Source organism: Tiliqua scincoides, chromosome 8 (assembly GCF_035046505.1).
Source record: "Tiliqua scincoides isolate rTilSci1 chromosome 8, rTilSci1.hap2, whole genome shotgun sequence".
Classification (NCBI taxonomy): Eukaryota; Metazoa; Chordata; class Lepidosauria; order Squamata; family Scincidae; genus Tiliqua; species Tiliqua scincoides.
Window position 1 is genome coordinate 46,960,881 of NC_089828.1, and position 25,558 is coordinate 46,986,438.

The window sequence follows — 25,558 nt, forward strand, 5'->3', positions numbered from 1 at the left end:
TATATCTATCCTATCAAAAGTTATAACCCAAAAGCAGTGGGGTGGGGCAATGGTGCATTATGAGGCCCACCCACTGCATGGGAGGAGCTCCAGCGTGGGGGTGACACACTGGCCTCCTGGACTGGGTGATGCAAACCCTGGTACCATCACTGTTAGGTGTTGTATGTAATTGGAAGAAACGGGGAGAAAGTGGTGTTGATTTTCCTTCTTAAGTTCTAGGAAAGAACTGAGAGATGCAACCCTTGCAATCATAAGGAGCACTGTTGCTGGCTAATTTGTTGCATTCTCCCCCATTGCTTCATAATCCACTTCTTCAGACACCCAGGAAAAAATGATAGACGCACGAAAGGGCAATAGGGTTGCATTGAACTGTGTGTGTTTGCAGGGCAAAAGCTGGGCATCAGCATGTATTTATTGTATGATTAACTGATCCCTGGCAAGTGCCTGAGGGCAACAACAACTGACCAAAGTCACAGGAGGTATGCTTGCAGGTTTTTACAATCCTGATCGTGGCCTAGACTTCTAGTGAAACTGCCTGGTCACTATCACTTCTTCGATCTGTAAAATGAGAATATCAGTGACCTACATTGTGGTGTGTATATGTGAGGGAGAACAAATAAGATAGTAAAATCCTTGGCCCATGAAGGCTGCACACTTACATACTGACCTCAGTGGACCTTACTTCCATGTATACAGGCAGAGGATTGTGCTGTGTGAACATGTCACTAAAGGAAGAGAATCAATGTGGTGTAGTGGTTACAGCATCAGTGGGGGGCGGGAGGTGGGCAACCTGAACTCAGATCCCCTTCTCAGTCATGAAGATCACTGGATGATCTTGGGCCCGCTTGATACACCCTGGCTTGGGGTAAGGCTAATAGGCGGGGCCGGTCCACCCATGAGGCCAAGTGAGGCAGTTGCCTTGGGCTGCAGATTGGCGGTGGGTGCCCATCTCTTTAGCTTGGAAAAGCTAAAGGATGACATCTGGTCCCCCTGGCTTGGGTTCAAGTCCAACAGTTACACAGTTTGATTACAAGCTGGGTAATATACATAGATACGAGTACAACATGCATGAGTTGTTGTTCAGAGTGTGGTCTTGGATGTCCTACAATTTTCTTGAATGTCTCACATTTTGGGGTGCCTGGTCCTCTATCGCGTTTATGTCATCTGGTCCCCCTGGTCCCGGGCTCAAGTCCTGTGGCAGGGAGTTCCACATATTAATTACAAGCTGAGTAATACACATACCAACATGTGCAACATACATGAGTGTTTTCAGAGTGTGGTCTTGGATGTCCAACACTTTTGGGGTGCCCCATTGCGGTTGTGACATCCAGTCCCCCTGGCTGGTGCTCCTCCTGTGGCTGGGGGTTCCACAGGCTAATTACATGCTGGTTAAAATACATATCCCCACGTACGCGAGTGTTTTCAGAGCGTGGTCTTGGATGCCCCACGTTTAGGGGGTGCCCGGTCCTCTTTGGGGTGCGTGCCAGCCGGGCACCCCGTGCGCTCTGCACACGCTCGGCGGGCAGCCGGCAGGCGGTCCCCTGGGCGGAGCCGGCCTGGGCCGGGGGATTTGCGGCTGCAAAGGCGCTTAGGGCGCGCGGCCGGGCCTGGCCGGGCGGGGATGAGCGGAGAGGCCGCCGCCGCTGCCGCTGTGCGCGCCGCAGACACTCGCTCTCCCGGTGGCGGCGGCGGCGGCGGAGGGAGCGCGGCGCTGGGCTGGGCTGGCCGGGCCGGGCCGGGCCGGGCGCAGCGGCGGCATGAAGGTGAAGAAGGGCAGCGGCGGAGGCGCCCCTCCCGGGGCGGGCAGCGGAGCGGCGGCGGCGGCCGCCTGCACCGAAGAGGAGCTGCTGCGCAAGGCGCTCATCAGCCCCGAGGACGTGCTGGGGCTGCAGAAGATCACGGCCGGTGAGCGGCGGGGGGCGCTCCGGTCCCCCGGAGGAGCCCCTTCCCTTCCCTCGGGGAACGAGGCCCTGGAGCCTGTGGGAGGGGCAGGGCACCCACCCACCGACCCGGGCAGGTCCCCTGCTGCTGCTGGCACGGGACGGGTGGCGAGGGCACAGCGAAGCCCCCCGGGTGGGTGGAGAGGAGTGCAGAGAGGAGCCAGTTGCGTGACCGTCATCGCCCATATGTCGGAATGCTGCTGACACACGTCCACTTGCGTGTAATTGGTCTGTGGAACTCCTTGCCACAGGGCGCGGTGATGGCATCTGACCTTGGGATGCCTTTAAAAACGGGATTGGGACGGATTTCTGGGGGGAAAGTCCATCACAGGTTACAAGCCGTGATAGGTAGGTGCACGTAATTGGTCTGTGGAACTCCTTGCCACATGCTGGTGATGGCATCTGGACTTGGATGCCTTTAAAAAGGGGATTGGGACGGATTTCTGGGGGGAAAGTCCATCACAGGTTACAAGCCGTGATGGGTAGGTGCAATCTTCTGGTTCCTAGAAGTGGCTACCTCAGAAGGCCAGGTGCAAGGAAGGGCAGCAGGCTGTAGGTCTCTTGTGGTCTTGTGGGCTCCCTGAGGCATCTGGTGGGCCTCTGTGAGATGTAGGAAGCTGGATTAGAAGAGCCTTGGGCCCGATCCAGTGGGGCTCTTATGTCCCACAACTCACCACATGAGCAAAAGATGGGAGCCTTCGTCCATGTAGGGCAAATTTACAGCCCAATCCTATGCATGTCTATTCAGAAGTAAGTTCCACTGTGTTCAGTGGGGCTTACTCCTTGGACAGTGTGTATAGGATTGCTGGAATCCCTTGACCAGAGCCCACCTCCTCCCTTCGCCAGGTGTGTGATGATGCATATCTCCATGGCCCAGGCTGGGGTCAGGTGTCTTTGCAACTTCTTTCCTCCAGGGGCCACTTGTCTATGTCCCCCCCCCCCCCTTTGCAGCTTGCAGCGGCCTTTGCAAAGGAGTTGGGGCAGACTTGACTTCTGGGGTAGAACAGTTCCAGGCTGAAACCGACTCTCCAGCAACTTTTCTTGGAGACCAATGGTGGTGCACCCGCAACTCTGCGATGGAAACTTTTCTTCCTGGGCAACACACGGCAAAGCACTAGGGGAGACGGAGATATTCAGAGGGACACTGCAGTGTGTTCCCTCTTGATCTTTCAAAAAGGCCCATCCTTAGACATGGGCAAGTGCGCAAGAGAAAGCATTCTTGAAATTCTTCTCTCTCTTTGTATTCTGGCTGGGGATGGATGACTGTCAGTCTGTAGTTCTGAACCAGCCGTGGGTGTGATCAGAGAGAGGCCTTGTCATCCAGTCTTGGGTCCCTGCAGTCCTGTCCAGCTGGGCAGGCAGTCATCCTGCCAGATTCCTCAGTCAGACAGCCTAACTGATGTGTGGAGCAGGCCCAGACTTCGCTGCACATTGCTGCAGCTCCTTCTCTCTCTGTTAGCAAGAACTCAGTAGGAAGAGGTAGTTTCCCGAAAGGTTGGTGTCTAATGCAACAGCTCTTTCTGCACATGCAGCATGTGTGCTGTCTTATGCTTCTGTTTGCGTCTTGAAGATGTGGAGCATAAAATGTAAACTTTAGCACCACTGGCACTTCTGCTGCACAAGAGAGAACCATCCTTCTACAAGCCCGCCAGGCTCCAATTCTGTCCCAGGAGCAAGAGAGCAGACATGCTGTAGAACAGGGTCGGCCCATTCATGAGGCCAAATGACACAGTCGCCTCAGGCAACAAATTGGCATGTGTGTAGGGGGGGCCATTTCTGTCCACCTCCATTGCGCCTCCCACTCTCTGGCTTGGAAAAGAAAGGGGGACAGAGAAGAAGAGGAAATGTGGAAGGAAAGAGAGTGTTGAACTACAACAGTGAAAAGTGGGAGGAACAGAGACTGGTACATCACTGGGGAGGGGGGCAGCATCTGGCAAGCGACCTCAGACTTCAGTGAGCTAGTGCTCCTCAACAGTGGTTGGAATTGCAGAATCCTAGAGTTGGGGGGACCTTGTAGGCCAGGGGTGCTCAATAGGTGGATCGCGATCTACCGATAGATCGCAAGGCAAAATGAGTAGATCGCAGAGTGCCGACCCCCCCTTCATGTGCCTCTGGGAGGAAACGCCGGGAGTAAGGCCCATTGTACTGAATGGGGCTTACTCCCAGGTAAGTGTGGCTAGGATTGCAGCCTCACAGCCTAATCCTAGGCATGTCTACTCAGGATTAAGTCCTGTTATACTCAGTGGGGCTCAAGGTACACCAACATACATTGTACACATAAATGTTATATGTTATGATGGCGCGAACATTGTAAAAAACACTCTGGTAGATCTCCGGGCCTTGCTGGGTTTCAAAGTAGCTCTCGAGCCAAAAAAGTGTGAGCACCCCTGTTGTAGGCTATCTGATCAAACCCCATGTTCATTGCAGGAAATCCAGGGCTATATCATCGGTCATTCAGCCAGCTTGAAGATGAGGGAGGGCCCACTTACGTACATACACCAATTGGTTCTGCTGTCAAACTACACTTCCTATTTGAGTTTTTCCTAATGTTCTGCCAAAATCTAGCCACCTCTAATAGAAACCCACTTTATCTCTGCTGCCTGAGAGAGCAGGCCTTGAAGAAATCTTTACCATCTTCTCAGATAGTCCTCAGGAATTTGAAGGGCACTATCATGTGTAGTTTCTCCCCCTTGCAAGTCTTCTCTTCTGCAAGCTAAGCATATTCTGTGCTTGTGACATTTCCTCATAGGCCTTGTTTTCCACCCCTGACAATCTTTGTGGCCCTCCTTGGAACCTGTTCAAATTTATTTGCGCCCTTCTTAAGGTGTGGAACGCGGAATTAAAGGCAGTCCTCCAGATGACATCTGACTAGTGCGCAATAAAGTGGATTGTTGACTTTTTGTGATTTGGAAACTCCAGTACTAGAAAGTAGACTGAAATCAGTTTGGAGAACCACAAGCCAAGCCATAAACTACACTGAAGGTGAAATCCTGATGGCTTTGTATCGTAGAGTTGGGGAGAATCTGAAGGATGTGTTTCGCATTCCTTGTTTACAAAGGGATTTTTTTAAGCACATGAAGTGGAACCCTTGGCCTGTCTACCTGGGAGAATGGGGAATCCTGTCCCCAGCAAGTCATGTTTTGCTTCCTCTTGAGTCTGTGAGACGATTGCCCTCTTTGGAGGTTCTGGTAGCCCATTGCAAGGTGCTTCTTTACAGCAGGCCTGCTGGCCCATCTTCGCAGTGCTCTGGTGGTCTTCTGTGGCTTACAGGGGGATGGGTAATTGGGTGGCTCATGCAGCAGTCACATCATGGCAGAGCTCTTGATGCTTTGGTCCCATGAGGTACACAGTGTAAACCCTGGACGTGTGCTAGAAGAGGGATTGGTGAAATCTTACAGTTCTCCAGCTGTTAGTTGCAGGCTCTGAACCTTTCTCATGTGCACTGATGCACAGTGCCAGAGCCTTCTAGAGATGGTGCAGAGACAGGTTGTGGAGCAAGGGTGACCTCTGATCCCTCTGGTGACAAGGCAAGGGTATTTCCCCCTCTTTCATTCTCTGCTTTGCTGGAGAACTTTCTCCGTGTTGTAGAGTCTGTTGAGCATTCTGCTATACCAGCCGCTGTATCACCATTCCTCCACCCCCACCCCATGCCAGTTGGCTTGGGCTTGGTGTCCTCCAGAGGGATTAAACAGAAGGCGAGCCCTGCTTTGCTTTCCTATTACCTAGATTTGCCAGTCACTCTTTAGCTACATGCAGTGCAAGAGGCCATCTGCAGAACCTGATTAGCCTGGATTACTGGGAGTGGAGGGGGGAGTGGAGGGCAGTGAGGAACAGTGTCTTCTGGTTTTCTCTCCACTTACATGATATATTCAGTGTTGTCAGTGTACAGCAGCAATTTTTTCAACCACTGTCCCATGGCACATTGGTGTGCCGTGAATGGTCCACAGGTGTGCTGTGGGAGTTTGGGGGGGGGGGAGAGTCATTTATTAGTAGGGCCACTGGAGGATGTCAGCTCCCCACCAGCAGCATGGTGTGCCTTGGCAATTGTCAAAAAACTGATGGTGTGCCTTGACAATTTTAGCACTTCCTCAGTGTGCCATGAGATGCAAAGATCGAAAATGGATGGTCTAACGTAGTGTTTCTCAAACTGTGGGGCTGGACCCACTAAGTGGGTTGCGAGCCAATTTCAGATGGGTTCCCATTCATTTCAATATTTATTTTTAATATATTAGACTTGATGTTACCTTGGTATGTGACTGCATTTGGGGCAGTGTTACAGACCTGTACCTTTAACAAGCTACTATGTATTAACAATGAGAGTAAATGGGAATTGCTGCTGGGTAAGTGTGGGTAGGGTTGCAGCCTAGGATTGTGAAAAATGTTCCTGCTTGATGATGTCACTTCTGGTCATGACTGCACTTTTGGTGGGTCCTGACAGATTCTCATTCTAAAAAGTGGGTCCCAGTGCTAAATGTGTGAGAACCACTGGTGCAACGGATACTTTGCAGAGTCATGAATTCAGGGCATCTACTCTGCAGCGTCACATTTTATATTCTTGATTGGAACTGCCTGGAGCACTGTCAGGTGGGAAACTGAGGCACAGAGCAACCTGCGGCACATAAAGAGAATGATACCTCCCTGTCTGTGACCTGCTTTATGGGTTCGTTTGCCATGAGTGAAAATTAGTTTCAGCATGGACTGCATCCTCCTAGTAGTCCAGCAGTACCTCCCAACCCGTGACTGTAACTTGAACCAAAATCCCCAGTATGAAATTCTGAATTGTGGAAGCAGAATTCATGATGTGTGAATAATACCTGCATTTGCAGAACTGGATTTGGAAGGAGGCTTTTTAGCACTATAGTGCCCACACCCCTGGAGTGTTTACCCAAGGGGTAAAAAAAAAAATGCAGTTTCAGGTAGGCTTAGGTGGTAGGGTGGGGCGGGGGGGATTCCTGGCTCATGGATGTACTTTGGAGGAATTGTCTAGCCCTTTCCCTCCCTCCTTTTTTTCCTTTGCAGATGAACTCCCTATTTATAGCTCCCCTGTCCTATCTGAGCTGCTGCAAGCGCTAATGAACTTATCTTAGCCAAATCCCTGGAGGGTAGGGAATTATCTCCTGGTTACACAAGATGGGATTCGACAGGCACCCCTGCGCCATTCAGGTGGAACACTTTGTGACTTGTCTGTGGCTTGCAAAGCAGCCTGTGTTTGTTGCCAGGGGCACAGGGCAGTTGTGAACCCCTCTCGCTCAACTGTTGCACAGGTGTTAAGGTTAAAATGGGTTGTTATCTGTCTTGCATTTCATGACACAACCTGATCCTTCCTTTTTGTGATTTGGTTTCAATGTAGACCTATGTTTGCAGAGCAGGGTTTGAATTTTGGAGGGTGCCACTGCCCAAGGTCAGGGGGTCAGCGTATTTGGGCAGCTACTGTGGCCCTCGGAAGGGTCTGATGCAGATTCCTGAGATCACCTCTTGGCCCCCAGATCCTTTATGTGGTGGTGACACAGCAGAGTGACACTCTTAGCACCCCCCCCCCAAATAACCTGGAACCAGCCCTGCCCAAGGTCACGCAGCGAGTGTACATTTGTGAAGTCCTGCTAACGGGTATCAGAGATGTTATTCAGCACACACCAGAGCTTCTGCTCAAAATGGCTTCTGAAGCAGGCCTTGGGTCAAAGAGTAGTGAAGGGCAGATGATCCATGGGGATAGCGTTGGGGGAGCCAAAGGAAAGTCTCCTGACACCCAGTGGGTAAATGTGAGCTGTGTCTGGCCAATGGTACGGGAAAGAGCAGATGTAACAAAAAGTGGGACAAGGGAGCAGCAGAGCCAATGGCTCTTCCCCGGGATTGTTTGCAGTGGTTTGAGGAACCTCTGGGGGGGGATTCACCCTTGGAAGCAGCAGATGGGCCCTGTGCAGGCATGTAGGAAAGCCTGTTTGGGCAGCACTGGATGGATCCTGGGAATGGCCGAATTGGTATAAGCACCCTGGTTCTTGGGGTTCTGACATTTGTTTCGGGGCGGTGAACGGAAGGCCTTCCTTCTTTCCTGGCTGCTGTCAGGAGCTGCTTGTTGCGGTGGAAAGGGGGAGAAGGGAAGTGGGTTCTGCTCTGGGGTGCATGCAGCTGTTTCCAAAGGCCATATTTTGCATAGCAACTAGCCATCAGTGCAGAATTAAGTCAGGTGCATTACAGAAGGCCCAGGAGCTTAGTTGGTATTTAAAAGGCATCCCGATTTTGTACCTGGCTGAGCACAAATACTGCACTGGTTAAACCAAAGGTTGTGTGCTTGCTGCGTTTGCATAATTTTGCAAGGAGTTGCTTGGGACCTGTGAAAGCTCACGGATTGTCTGGTTTCTGAGATCTTACCAGCATTCTCCCCTATACCTCTTTTTTAACCCTTATCCTAAGAAGAAACGAGATTTTTAGAATGCTGGTTTCTGGACCCGCTTCTGCACTTGCACGGGATGGTTGTAGATGCACAACCCTTCCTCTATTGTGCAGTTGCTTATAAAAGCCTCTTCCGGTGTGGTTTTCCGCTTCCTTCCCCAGTTTGTGCTAGCCGTTTGGTGGCTGACGCAGCTGTGCTTTCCAGCGGGTTGGAGGTGGGCGTGCAGAGCGGTTGTTGGACCCTGGCCTGTTTTTGCCTACCTGATCATTGTCTCCAGTCTGGTAATCCCCTAAGTGCCAGCCCCTTAGCGTGTCCTCATCTTGTACCTGGCTTACCTCAAGGCAGCAGGTTTAAAATTAGCACCTGACCTTGTTGGTTACCCAATCAAAACTTGTTAGGAAGCAGACCTGCGTGACCGCAGAGAGGCAGGAGCTGCTCCTCTTAAAGGTTTAGAGGCTGAGGTTGGGGCTACAGGCTCCCTCAGCTCTCCTCTGGTGCATCAGTTCCCTCTCCTCTTTGTGACATCTGGATGAAGTTAGCACTAGCCAGGGTTTGCTTCTAGATCCTGGTTTGGAGGCAGTTTCTGGTTAATGCCAGACATGGTTCAGATGCCGAGTAAATGATGATTAGGCAAACCGCAAAAGGGAGGAGAGAATTTGCACCTGAGAAAGGCAGAGGGAGTGTGCAGACTCACAGCATGTTTCTGATCTCCCAGATTGTGGTTTGTAGAATTACTGAAATAACATGACATCTGATTCAAGTCACTTCTTGTCTGACACCCATCTTTTTATCTTCTCTCACTGATTCCTGCTGCCTTTTGCTGGGGATTGAGCCTGGGTCCTTCTGTCCCTAGAGCATGCTCTAGTTTTGGCAAAGTGAAATGGTGCTTCTCTCACAAAATCTTGTGAGATTCTAGATGATGACACTCAAATCTCACGAGATTTTGTGAATTCAAGATGGCAGTGCCTAGGGGAACAGGTAGGAGTCGACCACTGGGGACATCCTGCAGTGCCCCTGTGAGTGTGCCCTGACACCCTAAGGCAGCCATTTTCAATCTTTTTCAGCTCACGGCACACTGACAAGGCACTAAAATTATCAAGGCACACTACCAGTTTTTTACTTACATTAAATTACTACATTACAATTAATTTTTAATTAATATAATTCATACAATTAATACAATTAAATCATTACATGACAAAGGGCACAATCCTAACCAGGTCTACTCAGAAGTAAGTCCTATTTTGTTCAATGGGGCTTACTCTCAGGAAAGTGTGGTTAGGATTGTGGCCAAAGACGCACAAGAAGTTTGGAGAGGAAAGTATATGTGATTCTGGAAAGGATCTGCAGTATGCAGTTGGCAACCTTCAGTCTTGAAAGACTATGGTATCGCGCTCTGAATGGTGGTTCTGGCACAGCGTCTAGTGTGGCTGAAAAGGCTGTCAATTCAGGAGTGACAATCCCTTCCACACTGGGAGCAAGTGCAGTCTGTCCCTGGTCTGTCTCCCTGGCTATGGGCCTTCCTTCTTTGCCTCTTTGCCCCAGTCTGTTGGCCAAGTGTCTCTTCAAACTGGGAAAGGCCATGCTGCACAGCCTACCTCCAAGCGGGCCGCTCAGAGGCCAGGGTTTCCCACTTGTTGAGGTCCACTCCTAAGGCCTTCGGATCCCTCTTGCAGATGTCCTTGTATCGCAGCTGTGGTCTACCTGTAGGGCGCTTTCCTTGCACGAGTTCTCCATAGAGGAGATCCTTTGGGATCCGGCCATCATCCATTCTCACGACATGACCGAGCCAACGCAGGCGTCTCTGTTTCAGCAGTGCATACATGCTAGGGATTCCAGCACTTTCCAGGACTGTGTTGTTTGGAACTTTGTCCTGCCAGGTGATGCCGAGGATGCGTTGGAGGCAGCGCATGTGGAAAGCGTTCGGTTTCCTCTCCTGTTGTGAGCGGAGAGTCCATGACTCGCTGCAGTACAGAAGTGTACTCAGGACGCAAGCTCTGTAGACCTGGATCTTGGTATGTTCCGTCAGCTTCTTGTTGGACCAGACTCTCTTTGTGAGTCTGGAAAACGTGGTAGCTGCTTTACCGATGCGTTTGTTTAGCTCGGTATCGAGAGAAAGAGTGTCAGAGATCTGGAAAAGGATCTGGAAAATGTTGTTGTTAAAGTGTAATGCCAGAAAGTGTTGGTGAAGAGAGGTCAGACTGAGCACATTATTATTATTAACAGTATTTATATACCGCTTTTCAACTAAAAGTTCACAAAGCGGTTTACAGAGAAAAATCAAATAACTAAATGGCTCCCTGTCCCAAAAGGGCTCACAATCTAAAAAGATGCAAATGAATACCAGCAGACAGCCACTAGAACAGACAGTGCTGGGGTGAGGTGGGCCAGTTACTCTCCCCCTGCTAAAAAAAGGAGCACCCACTTGAAAAAGTGCCTCTTACTCAATTAGCAGGGGTATTGGGGTGAGGGGCAATGAAGACACATGATTGAAAGAAGTGCAGGATTCAGCTGGAGTGGGGGGGGGGAGAGAATGTGAGGAAAGTGATTCTGGACCTTTGAAAGATATAGAGGAGTGAAGGGAGGGTGCTAACTGCGATTATGAGATTTGGGGGGGGGGAATGTGCTTGTGGGAGAGAGTGGGGTGGGGAGAAGTGCCAATTGCCTGCTCTTGTATTTAAGAAAAAAGAGTGCAACCAAAAGCCCAGTCCTAGGCAATATGTCTACTCGGAAGTAAGCCCCACTATAGTCAACGGGGCTTACTTCCAGGCAAATGGGGATCGGGTTGCAGCCTTCCTCTCGCTCAGCAGCAGGAGATACAAAGCAGCCTCAGCTGCTCCTTTTTCGCCAGCATGAGGGTCAAAGCAGCCGCTTCTCCCCCGCGTGTGGCTGCTGCCTGTCTCCTCTGGCCCCGCGGCACACCTGAGACAGTCTCGTGGCACACCAGTGTGCCGCGGCACAGTGGTTGAAAACCGCTGCCCTAAGGCATTGTGACACATATTTTGGGAACTCCTGGTCTAGCTTGATCCCACCAGAAGTAGAGATGGCTTGGGTGGTAATGTAGTGGCCTGGCCCTTCAAAAGAAGTGCTGATCCGACAAGGAGAGAAAGAGATGCAGAATGAAGGAGAGAGTGAATTAGAGATCAGGAGCTCAGGCACGTGGGGTGTCTGTGCTGCGTTCACACTTGGCATGTTCAGGTGCACACCTTAAAACTGCTAATGCATGCAGAGCAGGGCCAGTCCAATATCTCCTGGTGCCTGTGGCAGCATGCCAAATGCTTCCCCCCTTACCCAATGTTGTGCCAGCTTCTGCTCCTCCCCCTGTCCCATGCTGTAGCTCAGCACTTCCCTCCCCTTCACATGTTCTCTTCCTCTCTGTCCCCTGCACATGCCTGATCTTGTCTGATCTCAGAAGCTAAGCAGGGTCAGGCCTGGTTAGTACCTGGATGGGAGACCACCTGGGAATACTGGGTGCTGTAGGCTTATACCATAGTCTTTCGAGACTGAAGGTTGCCAACCATTCTGCCCCCTCTTCCTTTTTCACTCCAGGAAGTGGAGGGAGAAGATCAGTGGAGGTGAGAAAGTGGACAGAGAAGAGCACCCCCACAATCTGCTGCCTGACGTAACAGCTTCAGTTGACCTCAAGGATGGGCCAGTCCTGATGCAGAGACCCAGAGCTGCCTCCTTTCCCTTTAACTCCAATGCCTGCCATTCATACTCTTGATGAGAATCCTTCAAAAATTATAAATTGCTCATGGGGTACATAGAAGGAAGTTCTTTTCCCTCTTGCATCACACCAGACCCAGGGAACATCATCTAAAACTGACTGGTGGGAGAGTGAGAACAGTCAAAGGGAAATATGTCTTCACCCGGCTGTAATTAATATGTGGAACTCCTTGCCACAGGATGTGGTGATGGCATCTGGCCTAGATGTCTTTAGAAAGGGATTGGGATATTTGCACCACAGATTACAAGCCATAATGGGCATTTGCAACCTCCTGGTTTTATAAGTAGGGGAGTGGCAACAGGACAGTTATCTTGTCTTGTGTGCTTGTTGAGACATCTGGTGGGCCAGTGTGAGATACTACAGGCAGGACTAGATGGGCCTTTGGCCTGATCCAGCGGGGCTCTTCTTAAGTTCTTTGCATCTGTCATTCCTGTGCACCATAGTTCTGGGTACAAAGCAGGTGGCAGTTATTCCAGCTCAAGTACACCCAGGCATGGTGGCGTAGCTGGAGGGGGGTGGTGCACTTGGCCTGGCACGGAGGTGGGCGAGCGGCCCCTCCCTTCAGTGCCGTTCCTGGCGGGGGGGCAAAACGGAGCCATACGGAGTCATAGCACTGCCCAGGCATGAGGCATGTGTGTATCCGATGCACGTGTGGGGCAGGGGTTCTGAGGCGGAGAGAGGCTGCCTCCTGATGAACTGCCATGTGCTCTCTCGGATGAGTCTCTGACATGGTTGCCATAGCAACCCTTGCTGCCAAGGAAGGGGAGAAGACTGTTGCCATGGCGCTAGGTGGGAAGGAATGGAGCCGGAGGAGAACGGTGCTGCATTAACCACTTGCGGGTTGGCATGGCTGACTGCGAGAGGCACCGATACAGAGCAAGATGGCAGCAGAGAGGATCTGGGCCTGTGTTTCTGCCTGAGCTTGGTTGCCAGGGCCTCAGGAGGCGGTTGCAGGCTCTCTTGCTGTCATCTGCTTTGGAAGCGCATGAATTGCGCCCGCTGTGCCGCTTTTCCGTGTCACGCCTAGTACCGGCTCAAGACCTCCTGGCACCTGCAGCAGCATATTGAATGCCGCACCCCCTTTACCTGGCGATGTGCCAGCCTCTGCTCCTCCAACACTCTAGCCCCCTGGTTTTCAACCGTTGTTCCATGGCACACTGGTGTGCCGCAGATGGGCTTCAGGTGTGCCCTGGGGCCAGTGAAGACAGACAGCAGTGGTGCTGCAGTGGGGAGGAAGCAGCCACCTGGAGCCTCGTGTGGCAGGACAAATAAAATAAGCTGGAAGCAGCCTCTTCGTGCCTCACTCTGCCGCATGATTAGAAGAAGCGTCGCAATGTGAAGGGTGATGCTCCCATGGCTTTTCCCATCAGCGCAGTGATTTTCAACTGCTCTGCTGCCCAGGGGAGGAGGGAGGGGAGTTGGCTGGTCCCTCGCCTCGGTGCCATGCTCTTCTTGCCTCCCCCCTTGGGGTTCAGCCACTTCAAGGGCGAGTTAGAGCGATCTGGTTGGAGCAGTACCGCCCAGTGGCTTTATGTGGCTTTATGTGGGCATAAAGCCCAGTGGCTCCTGTGGCTTTATGGGATTGCTCGGCTAGAAAGGAAACCCAGAAGAGTCTTCCAGAAGCTGGAAGTGATGTTGCAGGAGATGAAGACCATAGAGAGGTCAGTGTGCCCCTTGAGCTGAAAAGAAATTGACAATCGCTGCTCTAGCCCACCTCTCTCCTCCCACTACCATTTTGTCTCCCTCTGTCTTTTCCAGTCCAGGGAGTGGTAGGAGGAAGATCAGTGGAGGCAAACAGGTGGATGGAAGTGGGCATGCCTTGCCAGTCTACTGCCTAAGGCAACTGCTTCAGTTGGCCTCATAGATGAGCCAACCCTGCCCATACCCCACTCCTCTGTTGCCTGGTGCTTCAATACAGACTCCCTTTGTCATTTCAGTGCACCAATAATTTTTACTGCTGCCCCTGGAAGGTTGATGCTGCAGGGTCTTCTTGGGTTCACACAGGCCTTGCCTAGCAACTGCAGCCCCTTAACTGTGTGCCTGTTTAACTTGTTACATCCTATACAGCTAATCTCTGAACTGCCCAGATGGTCCATTTGCAAGCACCTAACCTTGTTGCCTTTCAGAATTAGATCTGCTGAGAAAGCAGAGGCCTTCTATGCAATTCCTCCTGGGACAAGCGAGGATGCTCCTTGAGTTAGTCTTCTTCTGTTACCCAGCCAGGAGTGTTCATGCCCAAACCCATTTGAGGTCTCATTCCCAGTGGCGTAGCTAGAGGGGGTGCAAAGCGCCTAGTGGAGGGGGAGGGGCCGCTTGCATGGCGCATTCAGGTGAATGCAAAACTTAGTGCTTTGCAACCCCTCTAGCTATACCACTGCTCATTCCAAGTAGTCAGGACACCCTTTGAAATCTATAGGGAATTCTATGCTGAGCCCTAAATAACAGAAAACAAATGTGTCAGCCATCAAAATGACGCATCAAGGTATTAACTCTGGTGGCTCTAGGTGGGCACTTGTTCAAAGTAAGAGGAAAGGAGGCCCCTGCACTCTGTGAAAATGCATAAGGGCACAAGATGGTGTGCCGGTGGATATCTGATGGCCAAAGTGGGGAAAGAAAAGGCATTAGCCGGGACTGGTATTGCTGTGGACAGGAGGAAAGGAAATCTTCAGCTGAAGAACAGCTGAAGAACACAAAGCATACTGGAAACATAGCATAGAGCCATATTGGAAGTTGGACTTGAGTGAAAGGGCCGGACCATTCATGAGGCCAACTGAAGCTGTTGCATAAGGATTGGTGGGGGGAGGGAGTTGCCCATCTCAGTCGGCTAACTTGCTTCCACTGCGCCTCCTTCTGCTTTCTGGATTGGAAAATGAAGAGGGGGACAGAGAGGAAGAGGAAATGTGGAGGGGGGAGAGTGCTGAGCTGGAGCATTGGAGAGTGAGAGGCTGGATAAAGAGGGATATGCTGTCTTATGTGTCAGGCAGTCTTGGGTTAGAGGGAGAGGTGAGCTAGACTAGAGCAGGTATGGGAGGAACAAGAGGTCAAAGACAAATGGCATGTCATGTAAGTGCAAGGAAAGCTACCTCGGGAGTATTTATAATAGAGTGGGCCATAAAGGACCAGTGGGTTCTCAGGCAAGCCATGCAGACTCCGAGCTCCCCCAGTTCAAGCTGGTCTTGATCGATGGAGCCTTGTGTGAGCACCTACACCCAGCTCAGCCTGCTGTGGCAGGGAAGCAGGGCATTCAGGAAGTGACACGTGGGCCTTGCAGTGACTGTCCCAGGCCCAGGGTGAATGAATGCCGTGGGAAAGCAGTGCTTTGTCCAGGGATGGGGTGTGGATTCTGCTCTATTTAGATGTAGTCCGCTTAGGAGACTCAAAGCCGGCTTATCATCTGCGTTATGTCAGAAGGCAAAGCCTCTTAGAGCTGTGAAGGAGGGAGGTGGGGTCGGGCTGACGCTGTCAGGCTTGGTTCCCCAATGCCATGATGGAAGGGGCCAATGTGAGGTGAGGCAGTGACTCTTCAGTGTGTTTGCAAGGATACATGGCTGCCCTGTATGGACTTGAAGGACAAAAAGAAGATCTTCGTTCTCTGCACCAGGAATATTGATTACAAAGTCTACCACTTTGGGTACTTTATAATAGGTACTCTTTAGAAATAGACAAGTTTTGCCTGGCAGCATACATATAAATGGCAAATTTACTCACCTTCACTTATTTTGTGTGATGAATTCTGCTTCAGAATCACAAGCTACAAGTGGAAAGGGCCAGCCCATCCATGAGGTTGACTGAGGCTGGACTGTTAGATGCACCTTGTTGCTTCTTTTTGCCTAGGTCCACTACCAGAACCAGGGGACATCCACTGAAATTGAGTGGTGGGAGAGTTAGAGCAGGCAAAAGACAATATTTGTTTACCTGGCATGTCTTTAATCTGTGGGACTACTTGCCGGAGGATGTGCTAACGGCACCTGGCCCAGATGCCTTTGAATGAGGATTGGTCAGATTTATGGAGAAGTCCATCACAAGGTACAAGACATGGTGGATATATACAGTCTCCTGGTTTTAGAAGTAGGCCTCGTCAGAATGCCAGATGCAAAAGAGTGGCAACAGGACACAGATACCTTGTGTTCCCTGAGGCATGTAGTGAACCACTGTGAGAAGCAGGAAGCTGGACTAGATAGGCCTGATCCAGCAGGGCTTGTGTTCTTATGTTCACTGCTGCTCTCACTGCCTGGATTTGAAAAGGAGGCTGGAGCAGGAAAGGAGAGAAGATAGTGTCTGACGCTCTAGCCCACCACTCTTCTCCACTTCTTCTTTTCTATTCTTCCTTTTCCTATTCAGAGAGTGGGAGACAGAGTAGTGGAGGTGGGGAGTAATGAGCCCCTGCACAGTGTGGTTGTGGGGGGAGGGCAGTTTGGTACAAAGCCTCTCAAGGAGCATTCCAGATCTTGAAGCACTGGCAATCTTGTGCAACTTCCCTTTTGGTCTCACTTTATTGTTTTATTTTCTGCTCACATGCAAAAGAGGAACTGTGGCTTGAGCCACACAGGCCTGTGGAGCTATTGCTGGCAGCTTGCAAAGGAGCACTCAGAAACCTCAGAATGCTTCCCCCTAACTCGGTGCCTTTCCCCCCTGCAGATTACTTGTGCAGTCCAGAGGAGAATGTATACAAGATAGATTTCACTCGCTTTAAGATCCGAGACATGGAGTCGGGCACAGTACTGTTTGAAATCACCAAGCCACCAGCTTCAGGTGAGTGGGTGGAATGACTGTGTACTAGTGGGTCTTCCATTCTTTGGGCCTTCTTTGGGAAGAGCGGCACTTTCTCCTATTTGCAGCAGCATTGCAGGACTAGCCAACCCCCAGCGTGGAGCTTGCCTTGCAGAGGCTTGGTATTCCAGAAGTTTGGGGTTGACATGAGGATGTCATTGTGTCACTGCCAATTGCTTCTGGAGTGCCCCGATTTGGAGGCAAGGGCAGGCGGGAAGGCCCTTAGTGCAGAGAAACATCCACATGCAGAGCTCTACTCACTGCTCGGGGCCTTGTCACCGACAATGTGGCAAGGGCCGAAGACTTGGGTGGCAATGATGTTGTCCTCTCGAGCTGTGTGTGCTGGCCCCTGGAGCACACTACCCCACCCAGGATGGGCTGCACCAACTTGTGACGCCTCTGCCTATTTGGTATAGTACAGGTGCCCCCCCCCCATGGATCCAATTATCTGCAGTTCTACTACGCTCCCCCCCATGCCCTTTAACTTTGTTTAGGTTCTTACTGCTGGCACCAAGCGAAAATGTGTCTTCCTTTTACTGAATGCTATAAGCATGCAAGCTTATAGCAGGACATGCAGGTAGGTAGCCTGAACTTTTGAAGAGACTAATCTAACATAACAGGAAGAGTTAACTTCCTGCTTCCTCTTCCTTAAGGAAGAGTTAACTTCGTCCTTCAAGGGACGTTCAGTTAGTCCCTTGAAGCATTTGGGCTGCCTGCCTGAATGTCCTGCTATAAGCTTGCATGCTTATAGCATTCAGTAAAAGGAAGGCACATTTTCGCTTGGTGCAAGTGGTAAGAACCCAAATGAAATCAATGGATGTGGGCGGCACAGGGATGCGTAGAGATGAGGTTCTTCTATATTCGCTGTATCCACAGGGCTGCAGGTTGGAACAAATACTCTGTGGATACGGGAGAATGCCTGTTCTTTGAGGAGGTCACTACCAGGGTTCACTGCCCAAGAAAATAGTTGCAAACTGTTCAGTCTCAGAGTAGCTTGGCCTGTCCTTTCCACAAACATTCTTTCAGTCCTGTTTTCAGGACTGCTGGCTGTTCCTACCCTCAGTCCTGTCTTGCTCCTATTCTTGACCCAGTCTTACTTTGCTGTATGCGAGGGCTTGAGTCCACCTAGACTCCAGTTCTTCCTCTGATCCCATAAAGACCCAGGTTTAATTCTTTTGAGTTCATCTGTATCATAGTCAAATTGATAGCATCTGCAACTTCATTTTGGAAGAAGTTCTTTCATTCTGTTGTCTCCCCAGGAATGATTTCCTTAGTGGAACAGCCATATAGGCTCTTGTGGTTCCGGCAAACAGAGAAAGGTCTTCAGCCTCTCTGAGCCATGGGATTAAACAGATGTCGGGGAAAGGAGTATCTTTGACATGCATTATAACGTTCTTGCCAGATGCTGGCAAATTTGTGCTGAGTATGGTGACCATCCCAGCTTGTTGCTTGGCTGTCCAGCACAGCATGACCAGCCTTGACCTTCTCCCATGTCCAGAGGAGAAGGAAAGGTTCATGCTTCCCTTGGCACTGGCCAGACAAGGCCTTTGGGGCTCTTTGCACATCCATAGCAAAAGCAGCCAACCCCAGTCTTCCTCTCCAGGTTCAAACTGGAGAAGTGGACATTAATCCTCCTGAGTTGCACTCTGTGAAGGTCAGTACGGTTGCAGGAATGATCTCACTCTGACTCTGAGCTAGAGAGAGAGGATGGGGCTCCTTTTGTCATCCTCCCCAGAGTGTGATAGCCCATCTTGGCACCAGTTGCACAAAGCATGTGTTGCTTTCCCCTTTGATTCTGAACTATGAAACTTTTCAGTCCTGAAAGTCAGGTTTTTATGGGGTTAACCACCATAAATGGGCTCAATCATTGAGGGATGACCTCTGGTGGGAGTTGCTAATGAGAGGGAATTTCTGGGTACCAGGCAAATGTATGTGCTCACGGATCCCTGTCTTGTGTCATTCCAGAGCGTGAACATGGTGGTAAGAAGGATATTGACCCTAATGCTGGGCGGTTTGTACGCTACCAGTTTACGCCAGCGTTCCTTAGACTGCGCCAGGTTGGAGCCACGTAAGTTACTAAGAAATGCCGTAAAGAATTCATTTTATTGCAAGAAGACCGTAGGTCGGGTAGTTCATGTTCCAAATGAATCTGGATAAGGCATATTTTACACAGCTTAAATCAGCTGGAAAGCTATCTCTGGCCTTCTGGGCTATCACTGAGAGTCTTGAGATGTACCCAGAGGCTCCCTTACTGCGTTCTTATGCAAGCAGCATTATGGCCATGCTTTTCTCCCAGGGGACCTTGGGAATCATAGTTCTATGAAAGGCCTAGAGATCTCTTAACAGATGAAATACGTCACTTACCTGGTCTGTGCTGTTATGTATACTGGATGCTACCTGCATAGATAGATTACAGAAATTGATTGTGTTATAGCAACAATGCATAAAAGAATTTCACTTATATACTATCTTGTTAATCAGTCCAGTTGCAGATGAGGACCGAGGCTGGGCAACAGTGGCTTTCGTAGGGCCAACTGTTATGCTTTCACAGCAAAGCTGAGACCTGAACCAGGGATCTCATGCCTTGCAACTCAGTTCTTTATCAGTTCTGCTAGCAAAAGTGTGATCACACTGTGCTGCAAGTGGTCGGACACTGAAGAGGTGCACATTTCCACGCTGCAGTCCACGATGTGGACTTTTACAACACAATTCTGGCACAATGTGTGGAGAGGGACCACCTGGTTTTGGTACTGCACACTCCCTGATTAACAGCCCATCTCTATATTTCCCAGCACCCAGAGTTCCAGTGGCGCCAAAATGGCTAACACTGTATTACGGGTGCTGGGAAGCAGTTGGAGGTTTCCTCGGGAGAAGGGGACTTTTGTCCCCTTCCCTTAAGGAAGGCCCCACAATGGGGCTTCTCACATTTGCACTAGCTGTTTTGCGTCACAGTTAAGAGTATCTCCATGTCAGGCTTTTCAGCCCAATATGGTGGATAGGATCTGGTGAAGCAGGGCTCTGCCAGTCCCACCTACCCCCCGGGCCGGTTAATCCTCCCCACCCTGGAACACCTCCCCCTGTCCTAAAAGCCCGTACCACTGCTTGAAGCACTTACCTTCCTCCTGGTGGCATCTGTCCAGTGCTGGGCCCAGCACCAATGGTCCCTACTCTAATGTTGCCGTAAATGTTCTTTACACTTATGACACCGGCACTGAGGGCCTTGAGGATTGTGCCCTAAGTCAGCTAGACTTGTGCCCTCCTCTGCCCAGTTTAAGAAATTATTTTTTAAAATTTTTTAATTTATTCCCATGCTTATAACACCCTTCCTCTAAGAAGCTGAGTGGTGATGTACATTGTTCCTCTTCTCCTTTTGTCCTCCTCTGAAGTAGGTGAGGCTGTGAGATAGTGACTGACCCAAGGTCACCCAGGAAGCTTTGTGGCTGAGTGGGGATTTAAACCTGAATCTTCCAGGTCTAAGTCCAACTCCTGCACCATCCTGGACTCGCCTTGTCTTCACAAATTCGGCTGCAGACCTTGGCATGATGAGATCTAATGCGGCAGGCTAGAAATGCCTTCATTGTCTGGACTGCACAGCTGTGCTGTGGGCTCTGCGTTTTTCCTAAGGTTTTTTTGGTCCAGCGATGGCATTCTTAACAGAGTTTCAGAGGACATTGGGGGCAGGGGGAAGGACATGTGCAAAATGATGTTAGAGGGTGAAAGCTGGATTCATATCTCTAAGGATGAGTCATGTTGCTGCAACCTAACCTACCTGGCTGTTCTCCTCTTTCTCTTGCCATCTCAGGGTAGAGTTCACGGTGGGCGACAAGCCCATTAACAACTTCCGAATGATCGAGAGGCACTACTTCAGGGACCAGTTGCTGAAGAGCTTTGATTTTGAATTTGGGTTCTGCATTCCCAGCAGTAAAAACACTTGTGAGCACATCTATGAGTTCCCACAACTCTCAGAAGACCTCAGTAAGTGGGTGCCTGCAGGACACACGGGATGGGATGTGGGTGAGCTCAGCTTGGCAGGTCCTACACCGTACAGCAGTCTGTGGTCTTGGGGAGGGGAGCAGGGGAAAGAGACTGTGGGCAGGACCTGTACCTGCTCCTGGTGGTTTGATGGATGTCTTTATTTGGTGGGAGGGTTTTCCCCTCAAAGTTCGAACACAGAGAGAGGTCTGTAGGTGAAGGCAGTCCTATTTCGAGAGAGGCCCCAGTGCAACATGTGTTGGACTTCTGCTGGGCTATGCAATATCCCTGACAAGTCTATTCTGCCGTGATCAGTGCTGGGACTGCTGTGAATCTTGCCCTGGGGTCTACAGATATTGATTTGGCTTACCAGCAAGCCATTTATTCCTGGTTACCACCAGCCCCCTCCCCTTTTCTCCATTAACTTCTCCAACGTTGTTAGGGAGCTTAAGAGAGCAAGACAGCCAAGTCAGTAGTCAAGTTGAGAGACAACTAGGTTGTGAACGAGGAGTTTTTGCCAAGACAACAGAGTGGAAGGGCCGGATTCTAGCAATACTGTTCAGTAAAAAGCATCATCATTTGGCAGCAGGCTGAATATGCGGAATAAAGGAGAGAATCAGAGGTAAAGCTGAGTCTTTGAATGTGTTCAACAGGCCAGGTAATGTGATTATTATTGTTTAAGAAGATTTCTTTATTGCTTGTCAGCAAAAGTGTGCATAGAGCTGTTTACACAGCACAAGAATCAATGAAAAACCTTTTCCCTGTCCCCAAATAGCTCACAACTGGAAAAAAAAACTTACATTGACCTCGTCAGTGGATCAGGAGAGCATACAAAGAGAACAGAGTGAGGGAGAACAAGTGAAAAGTTCAGTCTTGGATATATGAACCTTGAGATGATCAGGAAGCACCTGGGCAAAATTGTCCAACAGATTTCTGCCCCTCATGCCTGGAATGACCTCCAGGAACATTTGCACGGTGTCTCCTTTTTTGCTTCCTTTTAGATCACTTCTTAAAACCCACTTTTCCATGAGAGCTTTGGCACCAAGGTCCCTTTCCCTTCTATCGCCATGCTTCAGGACATGTAACTGAAACAATTGTATATTCTTCTGCTGATTCCCCGTGCCTCCATTTCTCTTCCTTTCCTCTGTTGTTTATGCCAATATCTAGATTGTAAGACCCTCAGGGCAGGGACCTGACCTCTCATTCTGCATAAAGTGTATGCTGATGGCAATAACGGTCACCGTCATTTGTTTTGCAGTCCAGGAGATGATTCTCCATCCTTACGAGACGCAGTCGGACAGTTTCTACTTTGTAGACAACAAGCTGGTTATGCACAACAAGGCAGATTATTCCTACAGTGGTGGACCATGAGCGGAGCTGGGACAAGCTGCCGTCCCCCGTAGAAATGGCCTGGGATATTCCACCAGCTGGCGTTGGCACAGAGAATCAGGAACCCTGGACTCTGCGAGAACTGGAGTGTTGTGACTTAATTAGCTGAAGTCTTTACTCTTCCCTGAGCTTAGAGGCAAAACCCCACCCTTCCAGGGGAGCCTCTTTACACCACTGAGTGACTCTTACTTGTCAGTTGCTTGAGGCTCTTGCAGTAGCTCTGTGTAGTTGCTTCAGCCCAACGAGGTGTGCATTTCATACCTGTCAAGGAGTCTTCAGATCCATGGTTTTTATTGCTCTGAACCCTTTGCGCTCTCTCTCTCTCTCTCTCTCTGAGAATGGGACATGGCCGAAAATTGCCAAGGAGTAGGCAGAAGATTAGCGTGAAATCCAAGATGGGCAGCTCGTGATTGGATTACCACCGTGTATGGTCCTTGAGGCAGAGACCCGAGCTCCACTTCCTTTTCTCCTTCAGCAATAGCGTCCCACTTTCTGTTTGGACAGGCAAAGTTCATGGGCGCCAGGATGAAAACCATGATTCTTGAGGTGTGAACTGGGCCTCCACTTGGACAGTTGAGGCCAAGTACCAAAACATCCCTGCTCAGTACCAAACTGGTGCCTGTTCCTTCCCTTGTGGTGTCTGTTGTGGATTGGTGGGGGGGAGTATCCTTGCTGTATTTTTGTCATGCCTCTCCACAGAGGCGTTGAATATGCTGTGACCCTGGCCAGGAGGTGGGTGGGCTGGGGTGGGATTCAGGAGGCCGGTTTCCCATCTTTTTCACTTGATCTGCTTTCCCCCATGCTGAGGACAACTTCTTGTTCTGTGGCACTTACGCTTGGAAAAGATAACTGTATCTTTTTTCCTGAACTTAGTGGAAGATTTTTTAAAAATGAAACGTGACCGGGGTCCACATATGTTCAAGAAATGCATATCCCCGCCCTCCTGGCATCTTGCACAAGAGGGTAGTAATGCAGGAATGAGTCTGTTTTCCAGCTCTTTTGTGGCTCCTTCCTCTCCCTTGGGTAGACGCCAGGCTATGAACATCCTGTCCTAGGTGGCTTTGCAAACTTGGCCGCCTGCCACTTCTCCTCCCTAGCCCCCAAAGGAATCCTTTCTTGCACAGTGGGCTTGCCTTCTTTAGAGAGTTGCTGCTACACAACCAGAAATCCTACTCAACTTCCAGCAGGGGGCAGTCAGGAGAGAGCAGTCTGTCTCGTGTAACCAGGATTAGGGAACAGTGATTTGTCCTGCGTTTGATCTTGAAGCATTCTCTAGATGTGTGTTTGCGTGATTTTTCTTTTCTTTCTTTTTTTGCCTGCTGTCTGTGCATCAGTCAGAAAAGTTGTTGTTCATTCTTCAGAGACAAATGAGTTTGAGGATCTGGAGCTGCTGCCCATCCATGCATCTCGTCTATTAAATCTGCAGAGCCCTGCAAGTCACTCCTAGGAAGTTCCTGAGAGCTGTTTTGATCAATGGGTGAAGCCTTGGGGTCGGTAGACCAGTGGAGGGAGCACACCAAGGAAGTCTCAAGAAAGTCTGCCCTTGGGAGGTGGGGGCTGGGGAACCACAAGATCCAGCCCAGGCAAAGTGAGAGGAAGGGGGTCAGGAAGCCCCCCCCCCCAACGGGCTGCTGGTCTCTGAACAGTGCAGCTGCAGTTTTGTAGATAGCTCTCTATAAATACTTGGTGTCTCATCGGATTCTGTGAAATGGAATAACTGTATGTTAGTCTCAGGTAGGTGGAATATGTAGTGATAACTGTAACACACTGTTTTCATTTGTGTTTACTCTCTCTCTCTCTCTCTCTCTCTCTGGCTGCAACCTCACTCAAACCATTGTTTCAAATAAAAGAGACAAAGCAACTTGTGACACCTTGTGGTATGATCTTCATGGGCACAAGCGTCTGTACCTGCTGTGTACCATAAGGTAGCCAAGAAGATATTTTAGCGTCATTTTTGTAACATACCATTATAAACACTGTACTGTGTGTTGGTCTTCATTAACAGCAGGGCTTCCTCTTCCTGCACATTTAGCTTGGTACTGTGCCCTTCTGTTCTTGATTCTTCGTGTTACTACTGTTTTTATGCTTTAACAATACACAAAAGTGTTTATAGTCATGAGAAGGCAGAAGGAAGCTAGCAAGGAAAGCTTTCCAGTGTGAAAAAGACCCAGCGAGATGAACATGAAAGTGCTGCTGTTGGTGGCAATGGCAGGTGGAGGACCATGGAAAGGGCTTGAGCCCCAAGGAATTAACTTTTAGGTTAGATATGAAGAAAATATTTCTTTACTCAATGTGTGGTTGGCCTGTGGAACTCCTTGCCACAGGATGTGGTGATGGCGTCTGGCCTGGGCGCCTTTAAAAGGGGATTGGACAAGTTTCTGGAGGAAAAATCCATTATGGGTTACAAGCCGTGATGTGTATGCGCAATCTCCTGATTTTAGAAATGGGCTATGTCAGAATGCCAGATGCAAGGGAGGGCACCAGAATGAGGTCTCTTGTTATCTGGTGTGCTCCCTGGGGCATTTGGCGGGCCGCTGTGAGATACAGGAAGCTGGACTAGATGGGCCTATGGCCTGATCCAGTGGGGCTGTTCTTATGCTCTTATATTCTTATTGTTGGATCTTGCCCTTGTATTCAGCCCTGTGGCTAATGTTTCATGTGGTCTTAGACCTACACAGCAGTGGAGATATTTCCAAAGAGGTATTGGGGCATGCTGACATCCAAGGGGCAGGTGTGTTCATCAGAACAATGAAGGGTTATGCCCCCCTACTGTTGTTTTCCATAGGCTTAAAGCTGCAGTGTGTCCGCTTTGTTTTCATCCCATTCTTGTTGCTGTTTTTAGAGTGGCAATTTCAGTGACTTGGCCATATGCTTTTAGTCGTAACAAAACAGCTGGAGTGAAAGGAATGTTGATGTCATGGTTCCTTTGGATTTTATAGGCAATGTCAGTGAATCATAGAATTGGGAGGGACCTACAAGGTCATCTAGTCCTACCCCCTGCCTGTTGCAGGACTTTCTTCTACAGCATCTCCAGCAGGTTAAGCCTTAACTCAAAGAGCTCCAATCAGGGAGAAACCACCACCTCCCTCTGCAATCTGCTCCATTGCTGAACTGCCCTTGCTGTCAAGAAAATTAAAATTTTCTTGAAAATTAATAGCATTTGGGTACTTATTCAGCAGGCTGGGTCACCAGTGTGTAATCAGAGGATTTTATTAGTAGATTTAGCAGTGAAGCTATTAGGTTATATGTTTCAGGGATGGGGAAGGGGAATCCCAAGTGTGTGTCTGTGTGTTTTAAGAAAAATTAAATGCCTTGTGTGTGTGTGTGTGTGTTGCATGGTTCTCTCCTGGGAGGTTTGTTTTTAAACAG

General features: G+C 49.9%; 1 protein-coding gene across 1 annotated transcript; it reads left to right on the plus strand.

Moving 5' to 3' along the window:
* Positions 1 to 1,550: 1,550 nt before the first annotated feature.
* UNC119 (unc-119 lipid binding chaperone) lies at positions 1,551 to 24,057 on the plus strand. The gene is made up of 5 exons (XM_066635826.1): positions 1,551 to 1,905; positions 16,697 to 16,810; positions 18,794 to 18,896; positions 20,631 to 20,803; positions 22,059 to 24,057. Exons 1-5 carry the CDS (start codon positions 1,758 to 1,760, stop codon positions 22,169 to 22,171), a joined length of 651 nt encoding a protein of 216 aa, XP_066491923.1. The 5' UTR covers positions 1,551 to 1,757; the 3' UTR covers positions 22,172 to 24,057.
* The last annotated feature ends 1,501 nt before the right edge of the window (positions 24,058 to 25,558 follow it).